The following is a 14,387-nucleotide window of genomic DNA, read 5'->3' on the forward strand; positions in this document are numbered from 1 at the left end:
GTTCTTGCTCTCATAGGGTAGAGATGTTTCGTATAGTTTAGTCACCATTCTTGTGTTAATTCGATCTATATGTAAACCTTTATATTAAATGATTCAAATTAATGAGTCGATTCAATAGGGTGCAGACAACCTCAGAAATTGTTTACATTTTGTGTTAATACACTAAACAAGAAAATCAATTCCATACAGATTGTTTGTATACTGCAAAACCATTATGCAGACACCTTTTCTTTGCAGGAAACCTTAAATGGCATCAACTCAGCAACATTGCGATATATGTGACCATCGGCATATAACAAACCCGTCCACTGTCTGGTGTCCCGAATGTGAACAAGGACTTTGTGACGATTGCAATGATTATCATGGCTTTTCCAAGTCGTCCCAAAATCACGTGACTGTATCGATTCGGGACTACTTGTCGATGTCGTCATCCATTCCACAAACCAGTAATATGTGCATGGAACATAACGAACAATACCAAATGGTTTGCCAAGCTCACGATACAATCATCTGTCCTAAATGTATTGAAAATCATGATGGATGCAAAGGGATAATTCCCTTAAGTAAGGTGACAGAAAACGTTAAAAAGTCCATACTTTTCCATGAAACACTACAAAGTTTGAAAGATAATAATGCAAACATCAAAACTCTACAGAACGAATTAAAGAAACAACAAGGAAGTATAAAGCAGCAAGAAGAAACTACGTTGTCCCAGATCAGCGATGCCAGGAAAAAGATTAATGACCAATTTGACAAATTGGAAAAGAAGATCAGAGATGATATATCTGAGATTACAGCAAAAATAAAAAATGATATAAACCACACTCTACAGATCCTTGAAAAGAAGACTGATATCACAAATAAAGCTGAACAACAGTTACAAGATATGGACAGGTACGCGACTGACCTTCAAACATACTTTGGATTGCGAAAGATCTCATCAGAGTTAGGTAGTATTGAGTCCTACACACAGTCGCTCATTGGAGACCACAGTGTGGATGAAGTTACTTTACTCTTAAACATCGATGACAAAATAGACAACATTACCAAGAATACCGGATCGTTTGGTTTAGTAAAAGTGCAGACTGGTCCTTGTGCACTTGCCCTGGTCACACACAAAAATAAACAAGCTCAATCAAATCTTAAAGGCATGGGAATTAAATTAATTACTGAAGTTAAATTCAGACTGGCTAAAAAAGTCCAAACTGATCTGAAATCTATTAGGGGAATCGTTGTTCTGCCTTGTGGAAATTATGTTTTAAGTGACTATCACTCAACTGCCGAAAGTGTATGCATATTCAGTACTGATTGGAAAAGACTTAGTTATATCTCAGTAAAGCCTGCATATGCATCTGATGTAACGTTTATAGACGATAAAACGGTAGTTGTAGCGTCAAACAATCGTCAAAAGAAAGGTGTCAATTTTATAGATATAGATACGAAAACAATTAATTATATTCCGACAGATTACGAATGCTGTGGATTAATATCCTACAATGGATCACTGTTTATCTGTGCATCCTCAAAGGGTTTATTCAAATTAAACCCACAAGACGGAAGTAGTACAGCTATAGTACAGTTTAATTTATCTACAGGACTTGAGTCATACATTGAGATGTTCGGTAACAATCTTTATTATACTAAAGCTAAAACTGTTAGCTGTTGTGACATAAACGGCAAAGCAATCTGGACGTTTGAAGATGAGAATATTTTAAGACGTCCTCGTGGCATAGCAGTAGATAACAGCGGAAACGTGTACGTAACTTGTTCAATGTTACATCGAGTAGTAGTATTGTCTCCTGATGGTCTTCAAAACAGACAAGTTTTATCTCATGATGACGGATTGAAAAGTCCTATTGCGATACATTTCGACAGAAAAAACAATCGTCTTTTGGTTGCAAATGAAAACTTTACTGTGATGGTATATGAAGTTATATAAATTAGATCATTTTATTCAAAGCATGTAAGTTCAAACAATTTCAGACACATGCAAAATGATTTAAATTGATAAGTTGTGTATATGTGTGTTTGCTACATGCATCTGTTTTGTATTTTTAATTCAAAGACACTAAAAACACAGAACAATGAATGCTTAGATTCTTTCCTTAATTTCTTAGTAAAACAGTATGCAAAACATGCAACACATATTTTTCATCATGATTAAAATTCGACGTAGGAGACGTCTATCAAACATATTTCTGTATATATGTACCTTTGTTTCTTTTTTTTTTAACAACACAAGTCAACCAAAAACAAAGGCATTTCAAAACACAGTCTGAAACAAGCGGTCACGCTATACAATTCTTCGAATCAAGACAAAGCTATTGATGAATTAAAAAGTAATGGTAAATTTTCTCATACCAACATGAGGACATGTCAACAACTACATATTGGTCCAAAAAGTTTGATAGGCATTTTAGAGAGGGTTGAGATCTTACAACATATATAAGTCTCAAGTCAGGAGCATCTCCACTTTTTTAGTCTGGTATGGTATTTTTTAATTTTTAAATTTTGGTGTGACGTCCATTTTCATTGAACTAGTAACCCTGTTTGGGAGCCAGCGGGTGTGTGATTTTCCTGCTGTTCAATACCTTCGGCTGTTTTCTGCTCTTTGCCCGGGTTGTTGTCATTTTGACATATTCCTCATTTAGGACAAAACAGATGTAATCCGTTCCTTGGTGGGAATATACATAGATTGAATACCCAACAATCAATGTACATTCTCACCAAGGAACGGATTACCTATTCAACCCTTCAAGCGAATGGATTCCTTACAACGAACATATTTAATCACTTCTGGATGCAACCAGTAAAATGTTTGCAAATGAATAGGGATACAAATCAAAGATACATCTGTTTTGTCCTTACGAAAACTGGTTATAAACAGATTAAGCGTGAACTGGAAAAAATTAAAGATTGACTGTGTACAATGAAAATCCTGTATAGGTTTTGTCAGCAACTGTGAAGTCATGAGAGGTGAGCTTTAAAAACTAAACAAGATGGGACACATCAAAATGTGTACACTTAATTTGTGCATGTTCGTTAGAAATGTATACGAGAGTTACCAATATGTATAGCATAGAGTTGTTTATACTTTCATTGTTAACATGACTACTGGGGCTGTTAACATTTCACCGTGTCAAAAGTCAAAGACTTCTCTTTGGCCAGTTTATATAATTCAACGAGATAAGAAACACCTGATCTTTCCAAAAGAAGCGCGTGGAAAGCCATGTGCTTTTATGAAACTTGTTATCTTTAAATATTCCTCATATTCCAAGTCCTCAACGTTTGAATACTTTAAGTTAATAGGTTCTGTTTCTAAGGATGAATTATAAATTCGTCACCTTATTGTTTGCAATAAATATTGCAAACTTGAACTGTTTTGATTTACCGCGGAAAATTGGACAAATCAGTGTAAAGAATGCAGCTTTCCTAAACTTTAGAACAAACACAGCAAACTCGAACAAATATGATTTGTTAATTTCGACATTTACTGGTTCGCCATTCTCTGGTGGTAATGTAGAAATGATATCAAATGTGGGAGACCATTATGATAACTTTGGACAGACACGGACTGTTAAATTGGCCGGAGGATTGGCCTGGCCTAACGAAGTAGCAGGTGTACCCGGTAAGTAGTCATAATGGAATCTTTCGGGTAACTTTATTTTGACCGGATAGACTTATTTTAATATAAATGTTGCATTTTCTTGCAATTTAATTGATTTAGCATTGAACAGGAAGCAAAAAAGACTATTGAAATCCTGAAATATTAAAATTTGGTAAAAAGGAGGACAAATGAGACCGGTTCAAATGAGATGTTATAAAAAAAAATTACCCTAAAATATATTCTAATAAAATTAATAAACAATGCATTGTTTGTATTGCTGTTTCCTCATATTCATTATATAAATCATTATATCTGTAATACAGATGCCACTGTTAAAACATTGATAAAAAAATTTTTTTTATAGAAGTTTGTTTTGAAAACGGTACGAGAATAGATAATTAAACAGAGACAGAAGACATGACATTATCATGTTTTCAAATGAAACTACATCAACGGGAAAAAACAATTATAGTTGTTCCACATTTTGACTTGTACTATTAGCCACAAAACAGTGTATGGTACAGAAACATATCGATGCTTCAGTGCTGATTCGAGTGCTTGTGGTTTTTCTAAGAGTTATCGCATAGATTTATCTCTGTTTTTTATGTCTTCCATTTTCATGATTATATATCTTGATTGACTAACTGCTTTAAATTTAGAGAAGTCATGATGCTCCGATAAGATATTCGTTTTCATATTTCTAAGATACTTATCTTATTAACTTTCTAATTACATCATTTCAGATTCAGTGTTTGGAAAATCAATGGTGGTCATACCTGATGGGTTTTTGGTACCATTTCATACAAAAGGTGCCATCTATTTGGTAGATATTTCTACTGGTAGTCCACAAGGTCCATACAAAATAACCGGGACCAAGGAAGGAAACTGGTTTTATCACAGAGTTTTGTTCAAGGACATGGATGGGGATGGTGACCTTGACATAGTCACATGCAGAGCCAGAGAACCTATTATTACAATATTCTGTAAGTATTGTTCGAACACATCATTAATGAAAACATTTTAATACGAAATATTGGTAAATCAGTATTTAGATCTATTTCAACGTTGTATTCGCAGCTAATTTTAATGTTCTGTGCTCATAATAAAAAACTGTATAATAAATAAGGAGAGTTGAAATTAACTTCAACACAGGGGTAACTGATATCATGGGATTGTTGTAAGAATTAAACAGAACGTTTTTAAGCAACGATTTATAAAACCACTATGATTGAATCTTAGACTATACTGCCCGAGTATGATTTCTGGAGTAGGCAACGTACGTTCTCAACGCGTTGTTTGTACGTGTATAATAAACCTGCAATGTTGTATTATTTCTTGCTATGTTTATCTTTGATATAATTTCTTATGCTCTTATGCTTCTATATATATATAGCTAGTTCTTCTGTGAATTTCTATAACTACCTTTATAATGTACCATAACTTTAAATTGGAAATTGTCTACTCAATTCGTACAGAAAAATATTATCTTAAAGCCTTTCACTTACGTGTTTTTGTTATATATTGTAGCCTCAAAAGACAGCGAGTTGTTGTGGTTGGAAAATCCTGACAACCACCAATACACATCCGTATGGCAAGAACACGTGATCACACATGGTCCTGATGTGTACTTTAGAAATTTGAAAATAGCTACGCCTGATGGAACACTTGATGTTATTGCAACAACAGAGTTTTTCACACGTAAACTATCCATTCACTGGACGACCGACAGCCAGAACAGATGGACAGATAAGTCAAAAGTAAATACATTTGAAAATAAAAACTTACTTTTTTGAGATTATGATTAGTATAAAAAGGATTTTAACTCCTTTATTTTAGTTCCCTTTTTGTGCGACTGTGTTTTTGTATCAATCACACATAAGTCGTTATTTCTTTACAATATCAACGAACTACATATATTGCCAAAGCGAACAAAAATGCCTTTCAAACATACATTTTCTAGTGAAATTCAAGACATTTACATTCTGTTGTAAAAACCAGTTATCTGACGAATAAAATAACGATGATTCCGGGCATTGGATTAAAAGTATTCTAGACACAATGAGAATACAGTAGAGTCAAAAGTTTCTTTGCGTAAATTATGAATAATTCAGGCGGAGAATAAGAAATGATGAATAGTTTGTAAACTCTTTTGTTTATTTTATAATTATAAAAGTGAATGTAAAACGTTGTTTTCTATTAATAAAACCATTACCGTGACGTCTGCCTTTTCATTTACCGGGCTCTTGGTTTCTTTTTCAAGAATCAACGCTTATCCATTGTTTCTATAACACTTAACCGTATTTTCAGATCCATTCTCGTGTTGTTGATAGTAATGCAGGTGCCTTATTTGATATAGAAATTAGAGATCTAAATATGGATGGTAAACAAGATTTACTTGTAGTATCCAATGGCAACAATGGTTCTGTATTGGCATATGAAATACCAGACGATTTTAGGTAAATTGAATTTTATTGTGTATTAATATTCTGATGATTCAATGAAAATTAGATAAAAATCTGATTAAAATTATCACGACTAATATTTTTTTTGGTCTTCTGTTCACAGTAAAATGGTCAGTCCTGTCTTGTTTTTTCTGTTCACAGTTAAATGATCAGTCCTGTCTTGTTTCTTCTGTTCCCAGTAAAATGATCAGTCCTGTCTCGTTTCTTCTGTTCACAGTGAAATGATCAGTCCTGTCTTGTTTCTTCTGTTCACAGTGAAATGATCAGTCCTGTCTTGTTTCTTCTGTTGGAGTGTTCACAGTAAAATGACATTCAAAAAATGTATGCGTTTACGTCACCACTATAACATTAAATTCAATATTGCATATTTGAGACGTGCATATGTATTTATTTAAATTTATGGCTGAGAAGAAAATATAATTGATTTGATCATAACTCTTTCCTTTAAAAGGGTTGGTAAATTCGAACGTCACACTTTAGCTACAGGGTTTACACCAGCTACTTCAGGGACAGGAAAAGGTGCTCCAGGTTCAGCTTTTGGGTTCTACCCAATGAAACAAAACACAACGTACGTATTATATGTTGACTTCCAACGCATATGAAGAAACAAATGTATATTATAAATTTCCTGGCATAATTACCTGGCATCACAATTTTCAAACAAGAAAGTGTCCATAGTACACGGATGTCACACTCTCACTATCATTTTCTATGTTCAGTGGACCATAAAACTGGGTTCAAAACTCTAATTTGGCATTAAAAGTAGAAAAATCATATCGTAGGGAACACGTGTACTAAGTTTCAAGTTGATTTGACTTCAACTTCATTAAAACTACCATGACCATCAACCTAGAGCGTGACAGACGGAGGGACGCACAGACCAGAAAACATAATGCCCGTCTACTAAACGAATTCAAATCTAAAAGCTTCCCATCATATTGAGAAGCTTGGTTTTTTATTATATATAGTGTTTACTTTATATATGATTTACCGGTTGTTAACTAGAAGGACGGAAAAAGAGAAATTTCAAACATAATGACCATGTCAAACTTATCAGGAAAATGAAATCGCAAAGCCAAATAAATAGGACTTTGCGCTAAAAGAAATATACTCAAAACGTACTATGCATTCGTTTTCAATGATGCCCTTTTCATAATGTATTTTTGTGAAACGTTCTAAAAACGTTTGCAACGTAAGCATTGTAACAGCAAAGTCTTCTACAAATGTTTCAAAGTAAAATGCTAAAGAAAACGCAGGTTAACTTAAATGAACACTAAAATGCAATATTTTGTTTTCTGCAGAGATAAGAAACCTTACATACTGGTATCCGGTGATGATGATGGCAAGGGGTATATATTGGAACCATCCAGTTCTCATACAGACGACTGGTCCTACCAATCACATAAGTTTGTAGACGTTGGAAAGGGAACAGTTGGACAGTTTGCATTTGCTGATGTCAACGCAGACGGCTATACTGACATAGTTGTACCCGCATATAACGATGGAACAGTTTCTTTATATACATTTGCACCTTCAATGTCAGATTCAGCTACCACCTTTGGTTGATTATAATGTGTTCAATATTTGTGATGCAGTACTGTCATAAATAGGTTTCTTTGCAACAGGAATTTGTTAAAAAAATATATATATATATTATATTTTAAAATAAAGCCTGTATTATTGGACTTTTTTTTTTTAGCTCAAAATGAATGCTTTCACTTTTAATAAAAGATGGATTCTTTGTCAAATCTGAATGAAAACCTCTCTTATAAATTGCAAAAAAGTCTGGCACTAATTTGTTTATAGTGAAAGCGAATAACGTGTCATCTTATGTTTTAAAAGCCCAATAGTCTACCAGTATCCAAAATGATAGTGGTATAAACCAAAATAATTATAACTTTTTAATGTTGACTTATTTATTTTTGTGTATGGCTGGGGTATCCTAATTTCACAAAATGACCTCAATTGAACTGACAAATCCATGTTAAGAAATTGCCATTGTCATGTTTTCATGCAGCGGGTCTTATGTATTTCAAGTTGAATTCATTAAAACTCGGAGATGATATGGCGATAAACAATGAAGTAGCTCAATGTCCCGTCAACAAGAATTAAAACTGTGATATTTTACAAGTTTTATCCCCATAGTTATATTTTCCCGATATTGATCTCACTGATCTGAGATATTAATGAGTGGGTCCCTTCATCCAAATTTGAAGATGATTCGACTAAAATCAACGACCGATCTACGCGATAACTAAGTGATGATAGATAGACGGACGGGCTAAACATTATACCCTACGAAACTTCGTTGCATGGGTTACAATTAAAAAAAAACCCGATAACTGTTATTTAAAATGTTGTGTATCATGTGTTATTTTATTTCGGATGTGACTTTTCTTAAAGTTAGTAAGTAATGGTAAAGAGGGCACATGACAACTGAGACTTCATGTACTTAGTTATAGTAGTATTAGATAAAATATAGACTAGTGACTATTTTGCCAGAATAATAAAATAGACTGGGAATGGTACAAAAAGGAGCAACAATATTCGTTACTAATAGATACTATACTCATAACACCGCATGTAACTACCACTTCCATGCTAAACATACTTAGAGACATATAATACAATTATATTATATGGAGACCGATATAATACAATTATATTATATGTCTCTGATTATATGAAATACTTGAATAGAAAATCCCGGCAAAATGATCGACTGAGACTGATATTGACGTTGATGCACACCGTGACTTGCCAACGTATAGTTGTCATTGTTGACTGAATCCACCATAAAGATACAAAACAAAACACAAACGTCAACAGATTCCAAGCAGCATCGTGTATATCAGAAAACAGTAAAGGTAGCACTCCAAAGTTAGAAAATAAAATTAAAAATGAGCCACAAAATGTTTTATCATCCCCTATTTCTGGATTTCTAATACATTAACCTTACTGTTTGAGTTGTACATGTGCACATGTACATGTACACATATCCCCCCAACATTTGGTTAAAACTAGAATTTCAATGCCTTTGAGTGATACCATTTTAGAAACTGTTTGCATATATCTTCCTAATGATCAAATAAAAAATGGGTGTCTTTCGCCTCATTTTTTCGTAAAATCTAATCACAAAGTTCGTGCGACAAAAAGTTGGAAAAAAACATTACAATAATTGCCGGACCAATGTATGGTATGGGCATGCAAATACGGACTGTCATACAGAAAACAGCCTATATTACATGCAGTACATAATCTTGATGTTCATATAAACCCAATAAGAAGGCTATTTTAGTACTCAGCTATCCAAAAATGAATTTTATTTCACACTAGCTCTCATATTTGAAAAATCCGCAGGGGCCAAAATGCGAAACTACACACCTAACTGTGGAGTGCTACCAAAGAAATCTTCTACCTAAGAACAATCAGAGACTGAAAATCCAGGTTCTACTACATGCCACCATCAGAACTGGTAGCCTTAAATTTCATACGTATCTACATGAGACGATCTAGACCAACTTCGCTAAATATTGAATATACAGCATTAACTAACCTTTTTCTTTTTCGAATCATTTGCGGATCTTAAAGTGATAAGATAATAAAAAAATTTATCATGACCTCGTAATGGTAAAATGATAAAGAAACATAAGTGATATAAAAGACAAGACTGGAAGTATATTCGAGAAACCCATTTCTACACTCATTGTCGTTACCTCCAAGAAATTATGACCTCAGACTAAATATATCACTGTGTGTGACCAAGTATGGTTTCTGGTATTAATATCTCCATTTTGTTGCACTTTCGTCTTATTTCTAGCAACTAGTATGACCAGATACGTCTAGTATTATATGTCTCTGCTCTGACCTTTAAATTAGAATTACTGATCTCAAAATCAAAAGAGAAATCCCTGTTATTATTTACAACCACGTTTAAATGTTTTGTTGAAATTGCATGCAAGGTTCTGGTGATTTTTCTGGAAACTCCTTTTCTGTCTCATATCACATTTTGTTCAGTAACGATGACTTGACCTTGACCAGTGATCTCAAAATGAACAAGTGCCTCCACTTATTACAGCTACTCTTTTTGTTCAGACATTTTGTCTAGTAAAATTATTGGTTCATAATCATATCACATCAGCATGTTCTCGTCATCAAATGCATGAAATATATGCCACTGAACATTAAACAATAATTAGTCTATCTAACTATCAATCAGTAACAATAACTCGTGATTTTTGTTAGTTTAAAGGGACTTCACATGAGACCTTTTGCTTTATAAGTTCAATTGACAGATTAACAACAAAATCCAATACACCACAATGTCAAAGCATATTATGTAAATTTCATTTTATAATCTAACAATGCACCAACTTTTCTTAAGAAACATTAAACAATGCCAAATATTTTGTGTTGGAAATTAACTTGGTAAAAAGGGCACAATTCTTAATGACCTAGGAAATACAATGAAAGCATTAGTTTCATGGTCAACTGCATTTTGCAGTGCAATAACTATGGACAAAGATGTTGATTAAGACAAATGAATGGATGGTATTACTCCTATATACCCAAATTAATTTTGCAATTTGCTTTTTGTTTCTTCTTCATCAGAGAAATTAAAGTAATAATGTAAATAAAAATCATGTCTTGATTAACTATTACTATTTTAAAACTTTGCATCTATAAGGAAATTCTATTATTTTTTTTCAAAATAAAACTTTACTGTAGTCTTGCACTAACCTTCTACAGTAATTGGTCTTAGGTGGAGATGTCTCATTGGCAATTATATCACATCTTCTTATTTTATTAAGTTTGGAAAGCAAACACACAACTTGAAATAGTTTTCTTTACAACTGATAAATATAATAAGTTATACCACAAGGGGGAACATATATTATACGAAAAGAACTAATAAAACCAGTTTTGATTGATTGGTTGGTGTTTAACTTCACTTTCAGCATTTTTTGCTATTTCTTGGGATTCAGTTTTATTGGAGGAGGAAACTGGTATGCCCACAGAGAGAACCACCAACATTCAGTAGGGATATTTACAGACCTACTGGACAGCAATTGAAGTTGAATGCCTTTGCCATAGGTATCAAACTCACAGCCTCAGTGTTGACTGGATAGTGATACAGAAGTTGGTATACTCAGGCCCCAACTAATTTTTGAACACTTCTGTAAAAGGCATGAATTGAAAGTCTTTTTTTGGCAAGGAATGAGATTTATTGCAAATGATAACAGATTTAATCAGGCTTACAACTAAATAAATATCTCTGACACAACAACATTCTATATCTAAATACAAACAACTATGTTCTGACTGACCTCAATGTATTCATCTGATTGGTTAATAATTAATGCTGAAAGGTTCTCCCAACTGTCAACAGAGACAAGAGATGGACAAAAAGGGAGGTAAGTAGAACTTTTTTCTTAGTCTTAATGAATTGTTGGAAACATGAGGTAAATATAACAGACAATTAAAATAAGAAAATTTACAAAAACAAGACAAAAACAAAACTCAACAATCAGAAAAATTTCTTTAAAATTTTCTAAATTTCTTAATATTTGATTTAGATTATTTAAAAAGCCTGTAATATTTCAGATCTATCATACCCTGAAAGAGATTTGTGTTTAAATGACTAAATACCAATACATTTTTTTTTTTATATAAACTGTAAATACTATATTTCTAATTTGTAAAAATAAAGTTTTGAATATCACAACATTATATGGCTATAATATTATTTGGATAAAATCTCAATATATTGTCAAGCACCTTATAATAATATAGATACATTGTCTATTCCGAAACGTTACACTGACATGAACACAATATAATTATCTTTTTAACTGCCAGTAAATTTATAATGTAAAGGCTATCGTCACACTACAATAAATAATATCACTATATTGTTCACAACATTCTGTCAAAAATATTCACATTCAGTAAAAAATAAAAACATGGAGATATAATTACAGCTTCATCAGCATTTAACCTGCACAAATATAAGTAAAAGAAGATACAGCATTTAACCTGCACAAATATAAGTAAAAGAAGATACAGACACGAAAGTTACAAGTAAAATTGTCATCTTTTACGATACAAAAAATGCACACTTTTATTCAATGATAGTTCTGTATGGCAAATGGGTTCTCTGATGGTGGATGTTATTTTTTCAAGGTCATTACAACACAACCTTGGATCTGTTGAGATGTTGCCTTTCCTGTAAGGATGATGGGATTGAGGTCAAAGTTCTAATTCCATTTGCTGCTGTATCATCTGTTGTCTGTATATCTTCTTTATAAAAGGGTGATTATTTCTAAAATGGAAAATACAATGGTATAAGTTGTTACTGTGGATGATTTGATTTTAAAGATATAAATCATACACACAATTCAATGTCCTTAATGTGAAATGAGGTCTGGTTTATAACTGAACTTAATCAAATGTATCTTTGAAGACCCTATCATTGATTCCTTCAAAAAATTTGATGATGACTATACTATCATTATTCTCAATTTGAATAAACCTCACAATAATTTCTGACTTTACTGTATGTATGTATGCTGAAATCACACATAATATATGATATTGAATCAGATAATTGAATGTAAAGTACTCTAAAGCTGATCAGATATAATATCATAAAACAAGAAAACACTTTTTTATTTATTTGATACTGATGGTAAAGTAAGGAGACAAATGTTTTCATGCAACTTCATAAAATATTGTGACTTTAAACTCATAAAGTTCCTGGTAGAAAAAAAGTTTGGATAAAGCTGAAAAAGGTTTTATAAATACTATGGGTTCTGTAAATTCAGATACTTTTGTGAGCATTTATTATTGGGTTTCAGTGAATTGAATGAAACAAAATAGTTTTATCAAATTTCAAAATGGGCATCTTTTTATTTTTTTTGCCGATTCCATACAGGCACAATGTTTGCAATCATAAAAACAACAAAATGATTTCCAAATTTACAGTATTAGATTTACAGAACAAATGCCACAGCTAGCTAATAAGTAAGGCTAAATTACACTTTGTGTATGTTTCTTTGCTAGATATGCTTTTAGCAGTAAGTAATGATAAGTTGGAAAACTGAAATGACTGAAACCAAAAACTCAAATCCAGCGTAAGTGCTAAGAAACAATAAGAAGCATTATAATCCTGTAGGAAAGAATAATAAATTAAAGCACTGTTATGATCTGTGGTAATGAAGAATGTTCTACATAAGGTCTGGTAAGGTGCTAAAATGCTAAATGATCTTGCTATGTGCTAATTAGGATGGCGCTGGCATGTGCTAATTAGGATGGCGCTGGCATGTGCTAGAGTTTGCTAGGAATATATGCTATCATGATCTAATAATGAAATGATGCACTGTGTTCTGGGATAATAAAGAGCTGTAAGGTCTTGTAAGGTGCTAGAATGCTAAATGATCTTGCTATGTGCTAGGTAAATGTTATGATCTATTAATAAAATGCTGCACTGTGTTCTAGAATAGCAGAGCTGTAAGGTCTGGTAAGGTGCGAGTATTTTAAATGATCTTGCTATGTGCTAATTAGAATAGCGCTAGAGTGTGTGATAGGTAAATGCTATGTGCTAATTAAGATAGCACTAGAGTGTGTGCTAGGCAAATGCTATGATATATTAATCATTAATGAAATAGTGCACAGTGTTCTAGGATAATAAAGAGATGTGAGGTCTTGTAAGGTCTTGTAAGGTGCTAGAATGCTAAATGATATTGCTAGTTAGGATAGCGCTAGAGTGTGCTAGGTAAGTGCTATGTGCTAGTTAGGATAGCGCTAAAGTGTGCTAGGTAAATGCTTTGATCTAGTAATGAAATGATGCGACATACCTTTGGTGAAAATGATGACAGGTCAAAGTTATTCAGCCTGAAAAATCATATCAATTTCACTCGTAGAATAATAGTAAATAATTCTTAATTTTGGTTTAATATTTATCTTCTGTCAGCATGTTACTACACATTTTTCAACTGGTTCAGTTTATATTGGTATAAAAACAATTTGTTGAAAGATGTTAATTTTTCTACTTTACAAGAGTTATTTTTTAATATTTATTTAGAAATTATATGGAAGCGAAGATTTACAACAGAATTAAAACTTTTTAAGAAATATTCTAAGTTTTAAATGAGTTCAACATTATGAAAGCATCAAGTTTTCTTTTAAGAAGTTAGTTTTAACTCCTACATATAAAATTAAGAGGATGAGGTGTGGAAAAATCAATTTTATCAAGAAGAAAAATGTTTCAAATTGATGCATTAGCAAGTGAGAAAGTGAAAAAGAGTAATTTCTGTCAA

General features: G+C 32.6%; 3 protein-coding genes across 14 annotated transcripts in view; 2 read left to right on the top strand and 1 right to left on the bottom strand.

The window, feature by feature from the left end:
* Positions 1-238: 238 nt before the first annotated feature.
* On the top strand, positions 239-1,939 carry LOC134684375 (uncharacterized). Its single transcript, XM_063543661.1, has one exon. It carries the CDS (start codon positions 248-250, stop codon positions 1,937-1,939), a length of 1,692 nt encoding a protein of 563 aa, XP_063399731.1. The 5' UTR covers positions 239-247.
* A 1,334-nt stretch (positions 1,940-3,273) lies between these two features.
* LOC134683679 (uncharacterized) lies at positions 3,274-7,692 on the top strand. Its single transcript, XM_063542990.1, has 6 exons — positions 3,274-3,628; positions 4,351-4,590; positions 5,135-5,364; positions 5,915-6,063; positions 6,521-6,637; positions 7,371-7,692. Exons 1-6 carry the CDS (start codon positions 3,325-3,327, stop codon positions 7,633-7,635), a joined length of 1,305 nt encoding a protein of 434 aa, XP_063399060.1. The 5' UTR covers positions 3,274-3,324; the 3' UTR covers positions 7,636-7,692.
* A 3,600-nt stretch (positions 7,693-11,292) lies between these two features.
* The window catches only part of LOC134685285 (trichohyalin-like), a 53,843-nt gene continuing 50,748 nt past the window's right edge, over positions 11,293-14,387 (bottom strand). For 11 of the 12 annotated variants that reach the window (XM_063544894.1, XM_063544902.1, XM_063544900.1 and 8 more), the window contains one exon: positions 13,926-13,962. In XM_063544894.1, coding sequence (XP_063400964.1) covers positions 13,954-13,962 — 9 coding nt within the window. In that variant the 3' untranslated portion in view covers positions 13,926-13,953. Of the gene's footprint in view, positions 12,392-13,925; positions 13,963-14,387 lie in introns of those variants that run through there. The other variant, XM_063544895.1, reaches the window with a different exon arrangement.

Source organism: Mytilus trossulus, chromosome 9 (assembly GCF_036588685.1).
Source record: "Mytilus trossulus isolate FHL-02 chromosome 9, PNRI_Mtr1.1.1.hap1, whole genome shotgun sequence".
NCBI classification, from domain to species: domain Eukaryota; kingdom Metazoa; phylum Mollusca; class Bivalvia; order Mytilida; family Mytilidae; genus Mytilus; species Mytilus trossulus.

Excerpts from the sequence above, each read along its gene's own strand:
- LOC134683679 (XM_063542990.1), top strand. The coding sequence starts at position 3,325 with ATGAATTATAAATTCGTCACCTTATTGTTTGCAATAAATATTGCAAAC. Across the intron at positions 3,629-4,350 it reads CGAAGTAGCAGGTGTACCCG|ATTCAGTGTTTGGAAAATCA; the intron begins GTAAGTAGTCAT and ends ACATCATTTCAG. Across the intron at positions 6,638-7,370 it reads CCAATGAAACAAAACACAAC|AGATAAGAAACCTTACATAC; the intron begins GTACGTATTATA and ends TGTTTTCTGCAG.
- LOC134684375 (XM_063543661.1), top strand. The coding sequence starts at position 248 with ATGGCATCAACTCAGCAACATTGCGATATATGTGACCATCGGCATATA.